Source organism: Notechis scutatus, chromosome 2, assembly GCF_049901735.1.
Source record: "Notechis scutatus isolate UNSWTSFEM ecotype Mainland chromosome 2, rNotScu1.2, whole genome shotgun sequence".
Lineage (NCBI taxonomy): Eukaryota > Metazoa > Chordata > Lepidosauria > Squamata > Elapidae > Notechis > Notechis scutatus.
The window spans coordinates 31790172-31813840 of NC_142010.1; the positions used below are offsets into that span (position 1 = coordinate 31790172).

Consider the following 23669-nt stretch of genomic DNA (forward strand, 5'->3'; position numbering starts at 1 on the left):
ATCCTTAAAATTCAGCGTGAATGCTAATTGTGATTTCATGTAGCCAAGTGCAAAAAGCAGGATTTTAGTACAGTCAATTAGTTTTTTTTTAATCTGCATGTGTCAAATGTGAAGTAGCATTGCCAGCCTTTTTCTTCCATATAGGAAGAAATATTTTCTCTATAGATTGCTTCCAGACATAGTCAGTATTATTAGTTGGGGAAAAAAAGGAAGGAACTTCCTCAAATAAATTATTTTGCAGATACCGAGATTTAAAAAATAATAATAATAACACAAATTTGGGCTGAAGACATAGCTAAAAAATTCTAAGTGCAATTTAAATATGTACTCAGATCTCTCACCTCCCCCCCTTAAAATGTGTGGTATCTGATAGTTTCCAGCTTGTTATTTTCCACTTAGAATTCTAGTGTCTTTTATACTCTGGGTTGAATCATATATAAAAATTTGCCAGTTCTATCAAATATGTTACTTTGCTATTCCAAATGTTACAATACTACAAATCAGGACTTGACCCATCTGTCATATAGTTTGTGATATCAGCCTAAGGGAGAAAATGTATATAATGTATAATATATATATATGTATATAATATAATGTTATATTATAATAGAATAAGTTATATTATAATAGAATAGAATAAAATGGAATAGAATAATAGAATAGAATAATAGAATATATTATATTATATATATAATATTTTTTCTGTATTAACACAACAAATTTTATATGATGAATGTATTTGTCCTATATTTTATATTATATTTAATACAATATTTTAATAGCCAAAGCACTATTCTAAACAATTCTGTCTCTAAACATTTGACATATTTATCTGAATAAGTTACTGCCAGAAGTCATTCTCTCTCTCTCTCTCTCTCTCTCTCCCTCCCTCCCTCCCTCTCCCTCTCTCTCTCTCTCCTTCTCTTTCTCCCTTCCTCCCTCCTTGAATTTCCAAGAAATGGAAAAGATAAGAAGAGGAACCCCAAGTTTGGTCATTTATTTTAAAAAGAAAATTGTGTTTATTATAATTGTAAGTGTTATAAAAAGAATAAAGGGAATACAAGTTCAATGGTACAAATACTTAACTGTATAAAACTGGCTGACATTTTTTCCTACTATTTTTAATTAATTCTTAAGTTAAGAAATTAAATTTATTGGGATTTTAAATTAATTCTTAATTAAGAATCTCAATAACTTCATTTCCTTAAACTTGATTTAAATCCAATGTCTGTGTTGGATTATAATCCTATTTTAATTTAACTTCCAATCCCAGCCTAACACACAAATGCACAATTATAAGGTTCAGAGCTGGATTTAGCTTGACTAAACCAACCAACCAAATGGAACATGTAACTAGCTATAAAGATTGGATAAAAGATGCTTTTAATCATGCTTGTTTTCATTTTATTTATTTATCACACTACTTTTTCTAAGGTGAACTTACCAGATATCTTTTGCAGTATGGAGAGTTAGTTCAACTTTCTGGGAAGGGGAGGGGCAAAATGTAATGTGGAGAACATGTAATGCTTGTGTCAAATTCAATTTTGGCCATTGTTGGTGCAAATCCTTTGCACAATGTAGCTTTTTGAGCCGCTGTTAAAATTGCCACACCTACAAGGATGCCCTTTCTATTCCAAGATATTACATTTTAAATGGGCTGACATATTTATGGAATTGGGGTTTTGAAGGTAGAACATACCATTCTATCTCCTTCCCTGGCCTTCTAACATTCCATTTCATTTAGTAAAGACAGAAATGAAAAACTGCAGAATCACGGTAGGCCTTTAGCTGCAGAGGGCAATTCCCATTTTTCTCTCTGCAACCCCACAATTGTGCCTTTATTTGATAGAATGGAGTTGTCATCTTTTCCACTTTATAGTACTGTATATTAATTATGATCAAATAGGATACGTGACCACCATAACTGTCCACTAATCTATATAACTTCTAAAATAAGAGTATGTCGAGACAAAAGTTTCCTATCTCTTCCATTCTGCCATTTTGGACTTTGCAACATTTGATAAGGAGGTTAACCAAGTTCACTAAGCAATATTAAAATTCAGATCTTTAAGTGGCCCACTGCTAGTATTACATTGGTCTCGATCAGTCACCATGAGAAAAACAAGTCTGCAGATTTAAACAGTACTGAAACAGGGCACCTGATCTCTGCTCTTTGACAACTCTTTTAACAATGACAAAGCACAGTTTCCATTTTGCTCTCATAATCTCCCTGCTGAATCAGGTCAAAAACCCATCTCACACTGTTATTTTCTAATAACTGCTATTCAGAGGAAAAATGCCTCTAATCCTGGAGAGAGCATACTGGCATGACTAATAGCTGTTCTTATCCTCTATGATCTCCTTTGGAATTCACCTAAATTAATGGCCAAACTCCATCTTCTTGTAGAAGATTTCCTGTTGCTTCAGGAATGGGCAAGTAGCATTGCATTTGTGGATCCTTTTCTTGGATAAATTGGCTGAATTGCAATAGCAACGTTTGATTTGAACAAGGAAGGGAGAGTCATAGGAATCATAGAATCATAGAGTTGGAAGAGACCTTCTAGTCCAACTTCCTGCCTATGGCAGGAGACCTTGAATCATCCCAGACAAATGGCTGTCCAATTCTTTCTTGAAAAACTCCAGCAATGGAGAACCCACAACTCAGGGAGGAAAAATGTTCCATTGGTTAATTGTTCTCAGTGTGAGGAAATTTCTCCTCAGTTCCAGATTGGATTTCTCTTTAACAAGCTTCCCCCCATTGCTTCTTGTCCTGCCCTCAGGAGCTTTTGGAGAATAGGTCAATCCCCATCTCTCTGTTGCAGCTCCTCATGTACCAGAAGACAGCTATCATGTCAACCCTAATTTTTCTCTTCGTTAGGTTATACATAGTTAGTTTCCTTAACTGTTCGTCATATAATTTATCCTGCAGACCTCTTATCATCTTAGTTGCTCTTCTCTGCACTATCCCAAAGGTCTCAGCATCTCTCTTTTTATCATGGTGACCAGAATTGGATGCATTATTCCACCTGTGGCCACATTAGAGCAGTATAAAGTGGTAATATCACTTCTCCTGATGCTATCCCCTCTGTTGATGCAGCCTAGAAATGCATTGGCCTTTTTGGCAGCTGCAACACACTGCTGCCACACTGTTCATACTTAAGAGGTGGTCCAATAGACACCTAGCTCCCTCTCACAGACACTACTGTTGATCCAGGTACTGCCTATCCTGTACCTGTGCATTTGATTTTTTTTCCTGCCTAGCTGCAGGACTTTACTTTTCTCACCACTGAACTGAATCTTGTTAGCTAGGGCCCAATGTTCAAATCTGTCAAGATTGAATCTTGATCCTATCCTCCAGAGTGTTAGCAATTCCCCCAACTTGGTGTCATCAGCAAATTGGACGTGCTCTCCTTCTATCCCCTCATCTAGATCATTTATGAAGATGTTGAGGAGCATTGGTTCCAAAACAGAACCTTGAGGTACTCCACTGCATGCTTCACTCCATGTAGACATAGTTCCATTGAGGACTACACACTGTCGTTGGACAGCCAATTGCAAATGCATCTGGTGGTAATATTGCCTATACTGTTCTATCCTACCAAGGAGGAGGTTGTGGTCTACTTTGTCAAATGCCAATGCCTTACTGAAGTCTAAGTATGCTATACATACAGTATTTCCCTGATCCCCTAATTTACTCACTTTATCAAAGAAGGCAATAAAGTTTGCCTGGCATGATCAGTTTTTAACAAACCGATGCTGGCTTCTGGTAATTGCTTTCTTAATGCAGCCACGCTGGTTTTACCTGGGGTCTCTTATTTTTCTTTCTCTGTGGGGTTGTGGGCAATTGGGCTTTTATTATCTCACTTTTCAGTTTCCCAAGCATCTTGAATTGTTTTTCCAATTCAAGTCAACCTAAGGCATAGCGAAAGTCAATTCAGATCTTAACTAGTACCTTAAAATTGGCTTGAAAAAGACAATTAATAGTATTTTGCAGGCTTTTGAAGTTTTAAGGGTGGAGATGGATCATTTGCTCTGATCTTTCTGCTGAGTTCCCTCTGAAGGACAAGAAACCAATTGCCCACCCTTTGAACTACTGAAATTTACTAGAGGAGAGTCAAAATATCAAGATGGCAGATGAACACATGACCAAAGCCTCATGCTTTTGTATGTCTACAAAATTATGTACGTAACAAAGGGCTGGAGCTTTGGTTTCACAGTTGCAACTTCCCTCTTGACTTTTTTGAGTGCCTCCCGCAGCTGCCTCTGTTGAAATATCAACTACCTCTGCCACAAAGCAACCATAAACTGTGCAGAGAAGTACTTTTTGTCCCCATTCAACACTCTGGATTGATCCAAACTCTGAATATCATTAGAAAGGGAGAACAACCTCTCTCTCTAGTCACCTTCTGTAAGAAGGTAAGAAAAGGACAGGTTGGGAAGAGTGACTCTCCTTGACTCTTGTGGTAAGATCTATGCCAGGGGTCTTCAAACTTGACAGCTTTAAAACTTGTGGACTTCAACTCCCAGAATTCCTCAGCCAGTCATGTTAGCTCAGGAATTCTGAGAGTTGAAGTCTGCAAGTCTTAAACTTGGCAAGTTTGAAGACCCTTGATCTATGCCTTTTTAGAAACACAAGTTTTGTGAAAGTTTGTTGCCAATACAAGCTGCACACTCACCCAATCAAGTTATGTACGTTGAAACCAATTGAGGTTTAAACATAATTGGAACCCTTAGTTGGTGTACTAGTAACTATAGAATCCTTCTGAGGACAGCATTTTTTGGGGTGGGTCCCAAGTGATTGGCATTTCACAGAGAGACATTTTTTTCTGAGGGTGCCAAATCCACAGAACAATCGCACTGCCAAGAGTGCAACCACAGTCCAACTCTGCCACCATCGTTAAATATGTTTTAGGATTTGAATTTGCCAGCAGCTGTGCATTTCTGCAGACATCTGTAGTGACCTGGATAGAAAAGTAAATTTCAAAGCGGTTTGGCATTTCAATCCTGCAACTATCCAGGGGTCCTGGTTCAGTTGCAACTTCCGTTGCGATATCTTTGGGCAACTTCCACAGTGTATATCTGGGTGTGCCTCAGGAAAACCACTGAAGAGAATGAAGGAAGTGCGGGTGTTGAGAAACAGAACAACCCAAAGCAAAATGTCAATAGTGGCTAGCCTTATTAAATTGCCCCTAAAATACAAAGCAGTGATCTCAACAACTTCCATCCATTTTGGGCTGGGTTTCCCCCCGCCCCAACCAATTTGTAGAAACAGCAACAAACGAAACAAAAAAAAGTATTTTTGAAGGCAATTGGGAGGATCTGTGCATCTTTCCTGCAGTCTGCACCAAGTACCACCGCAATCATTAAAAAAACCCTGCTGATTCCCTGCTGATGCCAGCAAGTGCATAGCTATGTCTCCTGCCAAACACTGGCAGGAGACGTAATTGCTGCATGCTATGTTACAAAGGCAATGGGGAGCAGGAAGCACATCAAATTGCTACATTGCTGAAAGTCCAAATTTATGCCCATCCTTATTGCTTCGAGGATAAATTTACTCGCTTCGAGAGAGAAAAAAGAAAAAGCAGAGAACTTTGCCTTTTTTTAATTTATGCGTGTCTGTGTTCTAAACAGATCTAGATTCCTAGGGCTGATTTACATTAGCTCTTGGCCTCAGTGTCAATAGCTTCAGAAAGCACAGGGCTGGCTGGCTGGTTGGCTGGCTGGCTGGCGTACAAGAAAAATGGGTACTGCTTCTGCAGAGGTAGATGCGAACAGGCAACTCCATAGAGGAACTGTCAACTGAATTGCTGTGATGTCTACTGGGGCTTTTCAAACATGTCCCCTGCGATCGCAGAAGTCAGGGTTGCTACGCAAAAATCTCTGTCCAGAGGGAGGATTCATATCTGCAGCCCTGTAAGGTACGAGGAGGTGTTGAAATGAATGGAGCTATCCTGGCTTCCGGTCCTGTCACCGAGCCATCCAATTCTGAGAATTATCCAGCCATCCATGCATTTACCCTAAAGAATCACGGATGAGCTGCTAGCATCCTGACTATTCAGGGCACACTTGAGGACAATTAGAAAATGACAACACCTCTGGGACACTGATTTCACTTTCTAAACATTATTCATTACTGTCCTTTAGTAGAGATTTCCCCCCTCTGGGTGACTGGGCGGAGTTTAACATGCCAGACATTTTCTCTACTCTTCTTTCTTTTCAGTGTTGTGTTTTGGGTGTGGACTTTTGTCAAAGCTAAGGAAGAAAAAAACCCACTTTGACAATGCAGTAGTTTTGTACTCTCAGTATGTCATAGTATCGCTGAAATTTGGGACTGCCCTTGACATGGCTATGCTTACAGCTTGACCTCTTCTTACCTTTACACATTATAAATTAGTGCAGGTATGGTATTTGCGCTACCAGAGTGGATTATTTCTTCCCCAACTCATACAAATGCCCACACCTCAAGTTACAAAACTTAGTTAAAAATGTCCTTGACATGGATATGCGTACAATTTGTTCCCTTTATTCCTGAAGAAATGTTGATGGTTTCTATACACAGAGCTACCTTTCTTCTGACTGTAGAGCAGGATGCTAGAAATGACACTAGTTATGTCTCCATTTAACTAACGTGACTCCAGGGTCACGTTAGTAGAGGTTTACTACATTTTAGAAATGTACTAAACATGTAGTAAACATTTTTATTGCATCCTTTTTTACAGGTAGCCCTTGGATTACAATCATAACGGGGCCTGTCCATCATGGTTGTAAGTGGTGATGGTCATAAAACAAGTCATCAGATAACTGGACATTTTTAATGACCCCTTTTTTTTGTTGGTGGTAGTCCCAAAGGTGCTTTTTTTCAAGAGGCAACTGGACTTCCTTGTTTTTCTTTGAAGACATTTCACTTCTTATCCAAGAAGCTTCTTCAGCTCTGACTGGATGTGGGGAATTGAAGGATTTATATTCCTTGCAGATAGCTGGTCATTTGTTTTCTTGAGAGTTGTTGAGGCCACTTGGGGTTTATCTGTGTCCTCAGGATCACCTGAGTAGTGCAAATGGGTGTGGAACCTTTTTGGAACTGCTGAAAGGACTGTGTTTTAGACTGGAGATAGATGATGTCATATCCCCTCCCCCTCTGTTGAAAGAGGGCTGTATAATTTTGATATAGGCTCCACAACCATTTGCACTACTCAGGTGACCCTGAGCATACAAATAAATCTTCACGGCCTCAACTATTCTCTAAAAGAATGCAAATGTCCAGCTGTCTGCAAGGAATATAAATCCTTCCATTTCCCACCATCCAGTCTGAAGAGCTGAAGAAGTTTCTTGGATGAGAAGTGAAATGTCTTCAAAGAAAAACCAGAAAGTCCCGCTGCCTCTTGAAAAAAACACCTTTGGGAGAACCATGACCTGGATGACTGAGAATCTCCATAGACGTTTGCTGGTGGTAATTAAGCAAATGCCATGATTGGTAAGTGAACACACAACAAACCAACAGTCGTTAAACAAATCAATGGTTCACTTGTGCTGGTTTTCCCCAAACCAGAAATAAATGCCGTTTTTCAGCAAAAACATAATAAAATATGACTGTAGGGCAGTGCAAACAAACATAAATGTGGGTCAGTTGCCAAGTACCTGAAATGGGTATACATTCACATATACAAACAAAAAGTACTCTACAAATTCTAATTAGTATAAACCACTGTAAAATCACTCATATCAAATTCTTGTCAATCCAGAAGTACGCTCTCAAAATCAGCTAAATTTCAGGAGGATACCTTGTATTTCTTTGCAAATCAATACAAACCAAAACTCAAATTACTCTAGAATTTTAGTCACTAAGTTTATTTTACGAGATAAAGGTGTAAAGGTGCCATAAAGGCGGTTGAAATGGGAAAAAAACTCCAAATAAATAATGTTCTCTAAACTTAGAACAATCTTCTAACATATGGAAATCTTCACCATATGTTAGTATGATGTCCACAAACTGGAGTTTGAAAATAAATGCATGCGGGATATAGTTTTATAAATTCACACCACCTTCCCTGATGTTAGAGCCCAATTCTATAACTTCCTTAAGGCTTTCAGGGCACAGGCTTCTGGACTAGAAAGTAATCTAACAGGTGTAAGTAATCTAACAAGGCCAGGTCAAAAAAATCAAGATGGTGCTTGCAATGGTTTGGCTAAAATGCTGCCATTTTGTTTTTACTTCTATCGTGACTCTTTTAACATAACCTGCAGATATCCTTTGAAAGCTAAATGTAATGCAGACAAATAAATAATATTATATTATGTTAATGTCTCAAGACGAGTAATGCAGCTTTCACATATTACTACAGACACTCAAATGCTAGAGGTAGATTATTCTCACAGGCGTTGTTGATATTAACCATTATGGACATATCCGGTGATTTTTTTTTCAGAAATAAAAATAGTCTAGTGACCTGGATATTCAGGTTTCTTGACATATTTACGATTCACAGCAACAGTGTCATTATTTTAGTCTTTTCATGTGATTTGCCTGCATGAGGGCTATTTCTTCATAATTGACTATTTTTGCTGATGTGCATCCATATCCAGTGCCAATCCACCAACATTTAATCAGATGGAGGCATTTTTACAAGTTAGGATGTCTGATCCTGTTGGGGTCACCACTAATCATGTGCAGTGTCTCCATCTAGACATTGATGAAGGCAGAACACCTAGCACTTTCTTTCCTTGACACATATTATCAGTATAAGTTGCACATAGCTGTGGACACTTGTTTAAAATGTGATTGCTGATGAGAATGGCAAGTCAGAGCGCATTTATTGTTATGGCCTTTTGAGAGGGACAAGGCATTGCTCAGTTGAATGGGGTATATTACTTCAGTGACTCTTGTACTCCTTGTATAATGCCATATTTTTGTGGTGTCAGGGAATGCCTGTGAAATTAAAAATAAAGTTCATACTTAACAAGTTGCAGCTATTTCTCTCAAAAGTGACTTGAGGAAAAATTGGTCACAAAATTCTGTTTAATTTTTTTCTCTCCAAAAAGTGATTCCTGCCAAAACAGTTCAAAATCAAGAAAACACAAAGAAAAGACTAAGAGGAGATGCTAAAAGTAATAGATAAGATTTTAAGACATTTCAGAAAAGTGGTATTTATATACAGAAGTCATGACGGAAGTCTAAGAGATTTGAGGGAGCATTAAAGATTTTTTTTTTTATCTCAACTGTTTCCTTGCTTTATTACACTACCACATTACAAACAAAAAAATTACAACAAACATGACTTCTCTCTGTTGTTAGTTACACATTAACAAGAAAACCATTCCACCCAAATGGGGCCAAAACAGAAGATGTGAAAAACAAAAATGAGAATTAGTTTATATATCAAACAGTGGTTTGAACAAAGAGCCAGATTGTTAATACTTTGGGCCACCAAAATGTAAGCGACTTTGTATGTTATGTATGAAGGTGTGTATGTATATGTGTGTGTGTGTGTGTGTGGACAAATAGCTTCTTTGTTAGATTATACCTCACAACTAAGAAAATTGCATTGTTACTTCTGTTTAAATTTACTTAGGGGGGAAGAACAATACTAGTTACACGAAGTAAGACAGCACAAATTAACTCCTTAAGGATTACTGCAACTCCAATGTTTCTCTATACGGAGCACATATCTTAAGGAGCTTTGAAAAGAAAACAAAGAAATATATATATATATATATATTTAAAAAAAACTCAACAATCCTAGTAAGTTATAATGCATATACAGATGTTCACCTGCATCCTTTTGATTCTCTATATGAAAGAGAGAGAAAGCAACAAGGAGAAAAGAGAGAAACAAGAACAGATATGCAGAATTAATGAGCAAGTGGATCAAAATGCCCCCAGTTATGTGTGATATATGACATTCATAAAGAAAAGAAGTTGCCCAATCTCTCCCACCCACCCAAAGCATGGAGACCATAATACCATGTGTCTTGCCAAGAAAGAATTTAATCATTGTGCAAAGAAAAACAAATGGGTGTTGAAGTGGTTTCCCTCTGCAAACACATATTGCGAATTAGATCAGCAAATGAATATACATAAAATATGCTCTATTCAAAGGTTGTTATTGAAAGAAACTAAAATAGCACTCTATTTGAGAAATAACACACAAGAGACATGAAAGAGCTAATGTCCAAAAAGGACGTTTTTCCAGTGGTTTTATGCAGAGGTTGTTACAAACTTCAGAAACGAAAAACATTCGGGAAATATTTCATAGCTGAACTGTAACTCCGTGCTCCCTGGTGCAGTAAACTCCCTTTTGATTGTGTACCAGTGACAAGTGTTTACAAATTGGGGTTACACATAAGCAAAGTAAAAATGCATTCAGGTCACAGACAGAAAGAGCGGAAAAAACTTACAGACAAATTGGAGTTTGTCAACAAACAAACAAACAAACAAAAAAAAACCGGCTGAATTTTTCTAACCTGGTTTTTTAGGCTGATAAAAAGTGACTCAACCTCTCACAACTGGGACTTTCACAGACAGAAGCAACAGACAAGCCAATGCTAAAAGACTCGAAGCGAGGAAAATGAGTTGGTCTGGCTCTGGATTGGACGGAGGAAATGAAAACAGAAAAGAGCGAAGGCAGCATGGAGAGGTGGAAGGAAGGTACTCACGAATGGTTAAATCCATCACTTGAGAGGCCAAGCAGAAGACAGGATGCTCATACATTTCTCTCTTTTTCCCTATAAAAGAGGATTTGGGCATGCAAGAGGCTTAGGTCAGAGGTAAAGAGGTTATAGGTCATAGGTCAGAGGAAAACTTTACATTAGCTTTAAAGGAAAGTAGCTGTAGAGTATTTGGGGATACATACAGGAAATAAAATAAAAATTAAAAAAGGAGATTTAAAATTGGGTGTTTACTGGATTAACCATTCAGCATGCTCATGAGTCACAAAAGAGATTGTGCCCATGATTCTAAAGGTTTGTTCTGAATTCTTGGTAGGAATATAATGATCAGAACATCACAAACAGGAGGAAATAGAATTCTGTTATTTAAGGCTCCGAGATACTAAGGAGTTTAGCCTTTAGTATCTAAGGATTTCACAGGTATTTCTTCATAAACATAGCCTCAAACAGCATTGCTGATCATCGTTACTTATCTTAATTTTAACGTACTCTAGATATTGAGACAGAATAAAGCATTTCATTTCCAAATGGGTAGATTCCTTTCAGGAAACAGGTTGCACAATATGCACACAAATATATGTATATATATATATATATGTAAAGTTAAAAACAATTTTTTAAAAAAGCAACTCCTAGTGAGTGGACTATGCTCATGAGAGAAAACCTGAGGCATGCAACTTGCTGATGTTGGGTTGTTTGAATTAACAATCCCAGCATGCTTTGAAACTGACGCAACCACTTTTTCTAGAGGCAACATAGAAAAGTGGCTGAACCAACCACAAACAAGGAAAAGGAGAAGCAGAAGAGAGCAGGTAGTGTGGGATGAAAGTACTTCTCTGAAAACAACAGCTGGATTTAAAAAAAAAAAAGGAGAGAGAAAGAGAGAAGAGAGAAAAAAAAAACTAAAAAAAAGTTTGTTGCTTCAAAGTTTCCCAGACCTAAAAGTCACAGTGCCAAAAAAAGAGGGCAGAGAATTAACACAATCAAGAAGAATTGAGGCACAAAAGGAAAGTACACGCTAACTGTTCTACGTTTTTGGGAAATGAATGCATTTTTACTTACAGATCATAAAGTTTGTTTTTGCATAGATATATCTGAAAGAAGAGAGCACAGCTTACCGACAAAGTTGGTGAGGGTTATACAGAGACCTAGGGAGCCCAGGGTCTATTCAAAAGGAAAATAACAAGCCCAAAGGTGCTTTTGAACTTGAGTTCTCCCATGTCTTCACAAAGCAGATTTAAACATTGAAATTTGTAACAGAGTTCACCAATTAAAACCCGTGAAGTAGAAGGCTTGGATAAATTGCTTGATAGCTCAGCACTCAAGAGACTTGCTTTTCTTCTCTATTTTCACTGCTCATTACCGAGTCAAGAGTTGATAAACATCCTTTTAGTGCCCAATTCTTAAGTGTTTCTCACTGGATGCATAACAATGAATTCATTACCACTGGTACACAATTTGCATTGTCAATGGGGGGAAAAACATTGAAAGAGAGAGGAAGTATATCAGTGTACAGACCCTGGAAATATGTGACTTATCACAACAGACCTTCTGACAAGCAAGGACGAGAAGAAAGAAATTGAATAGTGATATTCATTCTACCAGTGTTATTCCTCGAAGTGAACACAGTTAAAGCTTCATGGCTCATACAGGGCGAGAAACCACCATCCATATTGCACGATTCCACGTTTCACATTTCACAGCAAATATTTAACCGGAGTTTTACATTATTATTCAGCAACAACCGAGTAACAATGAAAATTGATGAATGCATTAAAGATCTATTCACATGTATAATTAGATTCCTGCCAAAAGCATATCTTCAAGCAAGTTTGAAAATGTCTTTTTGATGGCTACATGTGTCTTTGGTCACTAATTGTTATTCTTTCCTAATGTAAAAGGTCAGCAATATCATCTGCGGCAAATTTAGAGTGACAAGAATGAGTTCTGAAGCTAGCACAAGGCCAACTGACTTGACAGGAGCTGCTATACAAAAAGGGAAGGTGGCAAACGTTATCCAGGGAAAAATAGACATTTTTAATTAGCTTCTAAAGAAATGAGTGCCATGCAAACATTTTGGAGTTTCTGCTCATTCAATTGTCCAATGAACCCACTGTCACAAGCAGTGTTATGCAGATTTCACTCTCTCACTCTTTTGGGGGTGGGGGTGGAGTGTGTGTGAGGGAAATATATGCTGAATTTTGATTACTGCCCTATGCAAGTTTATTCTATTCTCCATTTCAGTTTATATTTTAAAAATCTATTTACGTCTGCTTATCTGGTAATATGCAGATGATCTTTATTTTTAACACAGCTTTAAAAATCTTCTCTGAAAGAAAACACTAACATTGAAGTTAAGAATTTAATTTACCTTACCTTCGATTTTTGCATATTCTGATAGCCGGGTATAGTTAGTCAATGCAGCTTGTTCTAAGCATTTACGGATGACAGCTTTTACCTCTTCTTGAGGGACAGGAGTAACTATGTCTTTCATCAACACCTTGATACAAGGAAGCATTGATTTATTATGTCTTCTTAATTATGATTATTTGTAAAATAATCTACCCTCCCAATGCCCTTTGTCTCCCTCTTCTGGCCAGAAAAGAAGACAGCAGTAGCCTTATCCTCTGGTCTTTGAAACTTTTGGACTTGGTCTCTTGAGGCCCACAGTCTGGTTTTGTAATTTATATTTCGAAATACTGCATGAAATGATGAAGGATGTGCAACAAATCTACATAAGATGCATGTTTTATAAAATGTCTATGTGGCACCTCAAAGTCACGATTTCCGTTCTCCTTTACAAAGATAGATTTTTGACCATATTTGGAAATTAATTACGTTCTTATACTGCAACATAATAGAGCAATCTGATTTTACCAGTTGATGAAACTCCAGCCACAATAAATAATACAGTTCTTAAGATGCTACAGGACTGCATGGTTTTTAAACCTAATGTCTCTGGTATTTACAGTTTCAAAGAATTTTATGACTGTGAAATCAGCCCCCGCATATGGCATCAACGTACGCACCAATAAAAAAAAGTCACAGCTCCATTAGATAAAATACCAGATATTATGTGATAGGAGTACAGATTGGTTTTGTATGATTTATAGAGCGTTTTAATGATATGCAACCATAATTTAGAACATCAAGCTTGCAAATGTAATTTCCATACGCTGATGATTTGAATGAAATCCATGGCTGTGCAAGCCAAAGACTTTTTGTGCAACCACCAGTTTCCTCAAATCAGTTTCAGAGAATCTCCTCAACCTGTAAAATGGATTTCTGTAGGGGCCTGCAGATGGAAAGAATTGTTTCTTCCTTGGTGTATTGCTGAGCAAAGAGCCTTCACTCTCCACAGTGAAATAATGGTTTTTGCATTTAGGAGAAAAGTAGCTCAGTGTTCTATGCACTACCATAATCCAAACACGGCTCAATATCTATATATGAAGCTTCCCTGAATGGATAGATCAATTACTTCAGATACAGAGGAGCTACTGGGTGGACCATAACTCCTGGAAGGACAACTTGATTAAGTCCAACCATATAAACTAGTGTGTACAATGCTTAGGATGAAAGTAGGATTGATAAAATTATGCACAGTAGGAGAAAAAATATTTCTCCCAATCATCATTTCTAAGAGGATGGAAAGGCAAATTAACTCTCTCTCTTCAAACCAATACAATCCAAACCAATTTAAATTCAACTAGAGGAAGATGGCCAAATATGGAAACTGGGTCACTGCCTTAGTCTTTCAACAACCTTAACAAAATAATGAAGTTGACCTTGGAGGTCTTCTAGTCTAATCTCCTGCTCAAGTAGGAGACTCTAGACCATTCCAGACAAAGGGTTGTCCAATCTCTTCTTAAAAACTTCCAGTGTTGGAGCATCCACCACTGCTGGAGGCAAGTCATTCCACTGATTAATTGTTCTAACTGCCAGGAAATTCCTCCTTAGTTCTAGGTTGCTTCTCTCCTTGATTCGTTTCCACCCATTGCTTCTTGTCCTGCTTTCAGGTGCTTTAGAAAATAGGTTGACTCCCTCTTCTTTGTGGCAGCCCCTGAGATATTAATCTTATGCTTACCCGTTCCAGGAGTGATAAGGTGGCTTTTAAAGCTCCTTCTGGTCGGCCAAATGGGAAGCAATACCTAGAAATAATACATAGTTTTTATTATTTTTACCGTGTATTACTTTAGATAGTTACATCAATTTGACAAAAAGAGTAATTTTCCCTATCTACTTTCACCTGAATTCCTGTATCAACAAACACTGGCTTAAACAAAACTACAAGAATTGAGTTGTGCCTTTTAAGAAAATCTGGAATTTTTAATGAATGAAGAAGATGCACAAGGCTCAGATAGATTGGAATCTTGGTTAAACACAGGAAATGAGTTATGACTAGATCCAGCATTACTTCACATATAATTCATACCATTACAATTTTATGTGTTGAGACTCTGGAGCGCTACTATCATTCCAATAAATATGAACAATGTTGATTAATTCCCAAATTAGCTGGGGGATGGGTATATGTTTTGTGCTCACAAACATTTTATTGATATGATACTTGGACTTCTATCAGGAAAGCAACTGAGACAACTGAGGATTTCAAATTGGAAGGGATGTTTACAGGTAGAGTAGACCAACCATGGCAGATCTCTTTCAATTAATAGTTCAATGATTGCTTTTGGAGACTGGATTTTGTGTCATGGGTCACTGCTACACCGAACATGAGTTAGGAGGAAGGATACCTATTAATCTTGTAACTGCATGACTGTTTCAGAGAAAATGGGCTTCTCCATGGTTGAATCAAAGAGAGGAAAGGGCATGAGGAAAAAGAGTAGACCATTGCTAGTAATAAGGAGATAAGCAAAAGGAAGCAAAAAATAAAAATAAAAATCAGACAGCAACATGGCCATATTATGTCCCAGTCATTGTCCTTAGATAAAGAAAACAGCTGTTCTGGTTTTAAACACAAAATGTGAGCCAAAACTTGCCCATCACTACATCATCACTTTTAATTAATAAATGTAGGTAATCCTCAACTTACATATGGGACCAGAATATCTGTTGCTAAGCAAAGTGGTTACTAAATGAGTTGTGCCTGATTTTACCACCTTTTTGCCTCAGTTGTTAAGTGAATCACTGCAGTTTGTTAAGTGAGTTATGTGGTCATTAAGTGAATCCAGCTTCCCCCTTGACTTTGTTTGTCAGGAGCCAGCGAATAAGGTGATCAAATGGCCCCAGGATGCTGCAACCATTGTAAATACATGCTGGTTGGTTGCCAACTGCCCAAGTTTTGGACATGTGACTGTGGTGATGCTATGATGATCGCAAGTGTGACAACCAGACATAAGTTACTTTCTTCAGTGTCATTGTAAGTTTGAACAGTCATTATATGAATGGTTGCAGGTGAAGGACTACCTGTATTTGTATAAGGGTATGATCACAAAAGTCAAAATGATGGCTCTGATGGGGCAATTGAAGTTCTGGTAAAACATTTGGGGTATTTCCTCTGAGGGGACAGCTTTCATCTACTGATCCAAAAAGCAAGATTTCTCCTTCCTTTTATATTCCCTCTTCTCAAGATACATTCAAAAAGATCACAGAATCCTCTCAAGAAGAGTTTTAGGTTAGGAGACTTTAAAGAGGAGGAGGCAGTCTTAAGGACTGTCTTCTTTAGAAAGTCTTCCATTCCAAAATGGAATGTTACTCACATAACAATAGATTTCAACCACTGATAAATTTAAGTGGAATTGGATCACCCTAGAGCAAACTCAAGGCCCGGGGCAGGGGATCTGGCCCATGGGACCACCCTGGAAACAGCAAAGAACCTGGCCTGCAGTGCCTCTGCCAGAGAAAATGGCCTCCAAACACCCTCCCGAGCTCCATTTTCACTGGCAGAGGGTTGCAGGAAGCCGTTGCGGCCAAAAACAGAGCTCAGGAGCCTGTTTTCGCTGGCAGAGCACTTGGGCCACCACAGGGACCCCCAACATGAGTGATGTTGGGCTGGCCATGCCCACCCTGGCCACACCCACCCTGCCCCTCCCCCCTCAGGTCAAACACAACCCTAATGCGGCCATCAATGAAATCGAGTTTGACATTTCTGCCCTAGATTAATGGTAAATTTAAAGCTTAAAATTGCAAGTTCTTCTCCTAAGCATTCTGTCTACAACTTTTAATGAATTGCTACTACTTAAGCAAGTCATGATAACTCCAACAGTGGAAACTTGAGGACATGATTCCAGATTTGGAAATACAAATAGCCATTATTACCTAAAATGCGTGATTTGATTTTCCAACAACAATCGCAGCCGCTCTTTGATGTCTTCAAACCGCTCTTTTTCTTCTACTGTTACTGTTCCTATTCCATCAGGCCTGAAGAAAAAACACTATGAATAACTTGAAAGCTGTCTCGTGGCTTTTATGAATCACCGCCACTGTAATCCAAAGCGTGCATTTCTTTACACTTTTAATTAAAAAAATGGGTGTGAATAAATAGTATCATTTCAATTACAAACATTTGAAATTACTGATGGAGTCCTCCAGACTTTGTTGAATGTATACACCTCTGAACAGAGAACCTACTCCCTTATTTTGATTTGCCCTATTTGCACTATGTAGGCCTGCAGATCAAAACACGAATTGCATGGATTACAACACCCAATTTTAGATTGAAGTTAATGAGCTAAGAGGTTTTGTTGCACCTCTGCCTTTCTATGGAAACCATATGCCTTCCTTTTCATATATCATGTTTTATAAACCAGTTTGGACACACACACACACACACACACACACACATGTTATTCAGCTTTGTTTGGGTATTTTCCCACATCATTGTAGTTGTGCTTTTAAAGTTGTAGCAACGTTTCGGCAGAATCTCATCTGCCATCATTCCTTCTCTTACTCTGAGAAGCACAGAGCCGAAGACACAAGCCTGAAGATGATGAATGAGACTTCATCGAAACGTTGCCTAGATATTTCTAATTTTACGTGGGAGAAAACCCGAATAACCAAAGATCCACATACAAATACCCGCGAGAACCTCAGAAAACACACACACACACACACATATCAAAAACACCATTTTTCACAAGGACATCTTAAACTACACCGATACAGATCAGGAAATACTTGTGATCATTCATGGCGGGAGGTGCAAAACTAAAGTGACTAAATAGTGTAGCTTTTGAGGTTCATTTTTTGAGAGTATCAAACTTGGCAGTAGACTTTTGGAAGTGCATGGGGTGGAGAATGGCTGCGTGTACATCTCTGAAATAAGCACATGCCCAATCAACATTTTAGATGAAGAGAACAATACCCTTGAGTCCTGTAGTTTTCTTGACAGGTTTACTAAAATAGGTTTCCATTGTTTTCTTCCAATATGTTTTTTTTTAAATTCCCATCTGGGTTTAAACCTTTGGAAACCCCATGCATTCATCAATTAGTAAATTAAAGGTGAGAGGTGACATATAAGAAATATGAGGAACAGTAGCTTTAATAGAAATGATTGTTTTCCCTGGGGAAGTATCAAAGATCTTGTTAAAGTAGACAAACAATAACCTATCCTGATCATTACAAAAAGGATGTACTTTATTTTACATTAACAATCACTGTTGCTAATGCTGAACTCATTAAATACTTTTCTGAACAAGTGGTAGATGTCCTCTGATTTGCAAACAATGTAAACATAAGACCAGCTTAAATCAAAATGCTTTATCTGAATTAATAGTTGAATAAACATTCACCAGAACCAAAGATTATAATTCTGGATAACAATATTTGACACCACTGTTATAATATCAAATTTATTTATTCATTTAAAACATGTATTTAGTGGCCCAGCTTCCAACCCATTCTGGACGGCTCCCAACCATTAGCCTAGGACACAATATTGTATCAGCTTCAGTGTGTAAAGAGATGAGATACTAATAGCCATGACAGTAATTTCCTAATGCCTTTTTTGCAAAGACTTTATTCAAGATTGAAAAGAACGATGAACATCTTTTGCCTTTAAAGTCCCTGCAAATACAGCCATTTGCAGGGACTTTGGAACTCTTCTACTCCAGCTCTCTACTCAGTCCACCTTTAGTTGTGTATCCCTTTAAACATCCGCAGTAAACGAAAATTCATCATTTTCCAAAGCAGTCTGCTTCCCTGTTAAAAAGCTCTTATCACTGGTTTCCCCCCCATGGAAATAGATAAGAAATCTATATTCTTATATTTCTTTTTGAAAGATAAATGCCCTTTTCTTCCTAATGTTTATCTATGGATCTTGTGCCTACAAAGTAGCTAAATTAGTCCTTTGCTGGAATAAATATTAGGCATTTCTATTATTTATCGGTGTTTATGTAACAAAGAGACAGAGCCCGAGAGTATCAAAAAACACGTTTTTGTATACCTATTCATTGCTGCCATAAAATGTGTGTGTATGTGTGTGTGTGTGTTTGTGTGAAATCTGCTGACTGCTCCAACCTTCTCTAACTCAGACCATAAAATGAGCCATATGATGAGTGCATTCCTTTTTCCTATGGGCAACCAATATCACAAGCATTTGTGTATTTGTGTGTAGGGTGTAGCTGAAAGTACCTGCTTTTAAAGATAATGTAAGTCTTAAAACTGAATAAATGCTTTTTATTTAAAGCCCCTTCCCTTCCATGTTTGGATTAAGCTTCCTAAGTCCTTGGTACGAGGCTAGTTTCGTTACACAAAAGACTTGGCAAGGGATTACGAAGCTTGTACTGAACTTCCTGTCAAGGGTTAATTGGGAAGCTTTATGTTCCTTTTAAAGACCCAAAATGTTCCCAAGATTTTTTTTTCCAACTGCAATCTGTATAGTCAATTTATGACCTGAAGATTCAAATAACTCAAACTACAATACATAAAAAGAAATACGAATAAATAAACATTACTAGCAGGGTATATAAGCTCAACATTTTAAAATGAATTCTTAACCTTTTTCAAAGAAAATAATAATGAAGATTTGGATTACAGAAAAAAAAACCATCAAATGGGCAAAATAAATCATAAATCTTTCACTGAGGCTTAACGCATATGACACTTTTTAGTCTTTTCTTCTTCATATGCTTTCAGGGAAGATCTCCAGAGAAGATCCCATAGTAGTGCATGCAAGTTACAGAAGGAAAATAAAGAGTCAATTTTCTTCCTGATCTAACCTTGATGTTAAATTCCATTAAAACGAATTGATTGAGGTTGCAGTAGCTGTCAGTAATCCTGTACACCAATGCCTCAGTGATACTAGGAATATTTCCTTGCATTCAGTGAGTTCTGGGCTTCTAAACCTTGCTATACTATTAATATCACTAGAACCTAACCCTAGCAAGACAATTTGGGCTTCATTTTGATTAAATATATGCCAAAATACTACCTATAAAAATTCAGCCTGATGTTTAACTATTCAAAAAAAATGTTTTAGTTTTGATAAGCATGTATTTCTATGATCAGAAAATGAGACAACAGCCTACTCTTTCAAACGATGGGCTTGTTTAGTGTTGTTTCGCCAAGAGTCAAATAGAGTAGAAATAATAATAATATAAAAGCCTCCGTGCTAATTTCCAAATCTTCTTTTAAAGAAGTTAGTTTTCAAGACTAATTACTCTAAAATATACAAACGCATTGTTTACTGATAAAACTCAGTAAGTATACAATATGTTATCAATGTGATAATTGCAACGATTGCTTGATAACGTGAATGTGTAAATCTGTTACCACTAGTTATTGCCTGATCAGTTCTCACAGATTACTGCCTCTTAATGTGTCAGCCAATTGCCCATTGAGGGGGGATCCAAATAGGAGGTGATATAGTTGCCCATCTCATGTTCTCACACTATTATTAAATGAAATGTGTGAATTTTTCCCTGATTGAAGCAATAACCTACGAAGTGTTTTACTGAAAAATGTCTTGACATGAGTAGAAATGTAAAACAAAGCGAAATGTGGCTAGAAAACTTGCTCTTTTATGCTACTCCTTCCTTAGTTCAAGACATCAATTTAAAACTTATGGCAAACTTGACATGCTTACTACAGAGAAAGCTGCCGGTTCCAAGAAGACAAAATGGTAACCAATGGCTACAGATGGCCATGGCTGACACTTAGATTCTGAACACATTGCAAGATAAGTTGCTTCCAATTGTGCTGAGGATCAGAGCAGCAGACTGCTGCTTATTTTGCTGCATTCCACAAAACACTCCCCAATGAAAAAGTTTTAAATGCCAGGGAGTGGAAATAGGGCATTCTGCCCATCCTTAGTCCAACACAGGAACTATTCTATTTCCAACTCGCTATTTTCTGCTGACTTCAATGGGAGCAAATTTTATCATCATTTGTAAAGAGTGCCAGTGCTAGTCTGTGGAGGCAAATGAACAAAGGCTCTTTATTCCATTTGTTTGGTTTGTCATAATAAGGTGGGAACCTTTGCTTTGGAAATGGCCCCAATAAGCTCAGTAGGGTTTGTTTTCAAGCAAAACGGACTTAGTCAAAACAACTTGTAGATATTTTTTTTTTTCAAATTCAGACTAGAAGCTCTTACTCTAGAAGAGAACCACTGGGTTAAACTCATGTGGCACTGATCTTTCCAATCCTGTGCTTACTTAAAATAAAATACCTTTACAAAACCCTTTAGTTGGTATCCCAGTAATAATCTTTATTTGTTTTTTGTTTTTTTTGGATACCCTAGCTACTGTCATGGAAATCTAATGTTTTACCACTCCACCATAACCCCTGCATTTTTATAATTAGCTTTGGTTTTACTACTCAGTGAATTTTCGCTATAATTTAGGATGCCCTTTGTTATGTTTCTACTAGCTCAATGCCCGTGCTTCGCTACGAAACTATGTGGTCGGGGTTAGTTTTTGGGGAGGAAAATAAGGGGAAAAAATTCTGCCTCTGCCTACCAGCATCCATCGATAGCCATCTGGCTAGCATCCTGTCAGTGTGTGAGAGAGTTGAGGGCTGTTTGGAAACTGAAGCACTATTTGCTGTGTGTGAGGGCAAGAAGGAGTCAGCAAGGAGCCTGGGCGTGGCTTAGCTCAACTGTTCTGTACTAAAGCTGCTTGGTGCTGTGAAACTAAAACTGAAACTCCTCTCTTCTGCTGTGTTTTGCATTTGGAACAGATTTCTTTTCAGGTGGGGAGGGGGAGTAGAACTCCTTAGCATCAGAGTGTGTTAAAATCCTTTCTTAGTGAGCACCTAGAAGCCAAGAGGAACGTACGTGCCAAATTTCAAGTTTGTAGGCTTTACAGTTCTGGAGATTTTGTGATGATGCGTGAGTAGTATTTCGCTTATATATATAGAGATTAAGAGTTAACTGAGAGAAAGTTCATATCTCAAGATACTCCATTCTGCTAGTGTGCAGATCCTTGAGAAAGAAGGACCTGATGGTTGAGAGTACTAACTTGCAGAGGATTTATTAACCTTCCTATGATCCTTATCAGATTTTGCATTCCACCGTCTGGCAAGTGTGCAACAAAATATTGAGAAAGAAGGGAACTCCTCCAGAATTTCAAGAGCATTCATTGCTCCTGGAAGACAGAACCCAGAAGACTGGGTTATCCAAACTTAAGGATAATGGTATCCATCCTCAAAAATCTTAGTACAACAAGGGCTCATAAGGCAGAGTATCATATCCAATCCAAATATTACCTGATGATAAACTTGTAATAGAGTTTCCTTAGTACATTAGATGACAAATCAACCCTGCGCCATCACGAAAATGACACATAAACAAAAAACATTATTCAATTACATTTTATCTATTCCTCAGACTATATTTTCTCTGTGCCATATTGCATCTGGAATATTTGGTCAAGTTTGCATCACCACAATTCAAGAAGGAGGCTGAGAAACTGGAAAGACTCCAGAGAAGAAAGAGCAACAAAGGTGATGAGAGGCTTGGAAATTAAGTCCTAGAGCCATGGTGGTGCAGTGGTTAGAATGCAGTACTGCAGGATACTTCTGCTGACTGCTGAGTGCCTGCAATTTGGCAGTTCGAATCTCACCAGGCTCAAGGTTGACTCAGCTTTCCATCCTTCCGAGGTTGGTAAAATGAGGACCCAGATTGTTGGGGGCAACATGCAGACTCTGTAAACTGCTTAGAGAGAGTTGTAAAGCACTGTGAAATGGTATATAAGTCTAAGTGCTGTTGCTATGAAAAGTAGTTAAAGAATTGAATATTAATATAAAGAAGGCTAAAGGGAAATATGAAAGGGAGACAATCCTTAAAGCAGGGGTCCCCAACCGCGGTCCATGGACCGTACCGTCCGCGAACAAGTCTTACCGTCGCTGGTTGTTAGGCGCTGCCATCTTTTTGATAAAAAGTGCTTCCGGTGAGCTTTTCCGGGTAGAAAGCTCACCGGAAGCACTTTTTCATCAAAAAGATGGCGGCGCTCAACTTCGTGAGCTTTTCCGGGTGAAAGCCATTTCTACCGAAAAAGCTCACCGAGCGCTTGCGCCGGCATCTTTTGATGAAAAAGTGCTTCCGGTGAGGTCACCGGAAGCACTTTTTCGCAAAAAGATGGCGGCCCAGTTGATGCCGTGCCGGTCATGCGCGCCCAGCTGATGCCGGTACCGGGCCGCGGCATAAAAAAGGTTGGGGATCACTGCCTTAAAGGAAAGAGGCTATCATAGTACTTGATGGAAGGACAAGAGTTCTGATAATGACAGCAGTTAATCAGTGAAGCTGTGGGTGCTTCATCACTGATGGTTTTCAGGTAAATCTGGCTGGGATAATCTGAGGATTCCCACACTCCAAGGTACCTTTTAACTCCATAATCCTATGAAATCACATCAGGACCACCCACCCAATATCACTGGATTCCAATCTTTGTATTTTTCATTGACCATGCTGCACAAGGCTAATGGAAGCTATTGTTTATATTTGATATAGCCTGAAGAGTGGTTGATGACCTTTGTTAATTTTGAATGATCCTAATAAGGGCATTATTCTGCCATGTTTTGTTAAATTAATTAAATGTTTGCATCTCTTTGGA

General features: G+C 38.1%; 1 protein-coding gene across 21 annotated transcripts in view; it reads right to left on the reverse strand.

Moving 5' to 3' along the window:
• The window catches only part of CADPS (calcium dependent secretion activator), a 454502-nt gene that overhangs the window by 128713 nt on the left and 302120 nt on the right, over positions 1 to 23669 (reverse strand). For 13 of the 21 annotated variants that reach the window (XM_087954541.1, XM_087954535.1, XM_087954533.1 and 10 more), the window contains 4 exons: positions 16939 to 17040; positions 14747 to 14810; positions 13039 to 13162; positions 9767 to 9784 (listed from right to left, as the gene is read on the reverse strand). In XM_087954541.1, the coding sequence (XP_087810667.1) occupies positions 9767 to 9784; positions 13039 to 13162; positions 14747 to 14810; positions 16939 to 17040 (308 nt within the window). The remainder of the gene's footprint in view (positions 1 to 9766; positions 9785 to 13038; positions 13163 to 14746; positions 14811 to 16938; positions 17041 to 23669) is intronic. The other 8 variants (XM_026679552.2, XM_026679537.2, XM_087954543.1 and 5 more) reach the window with 1 other exon arrangement.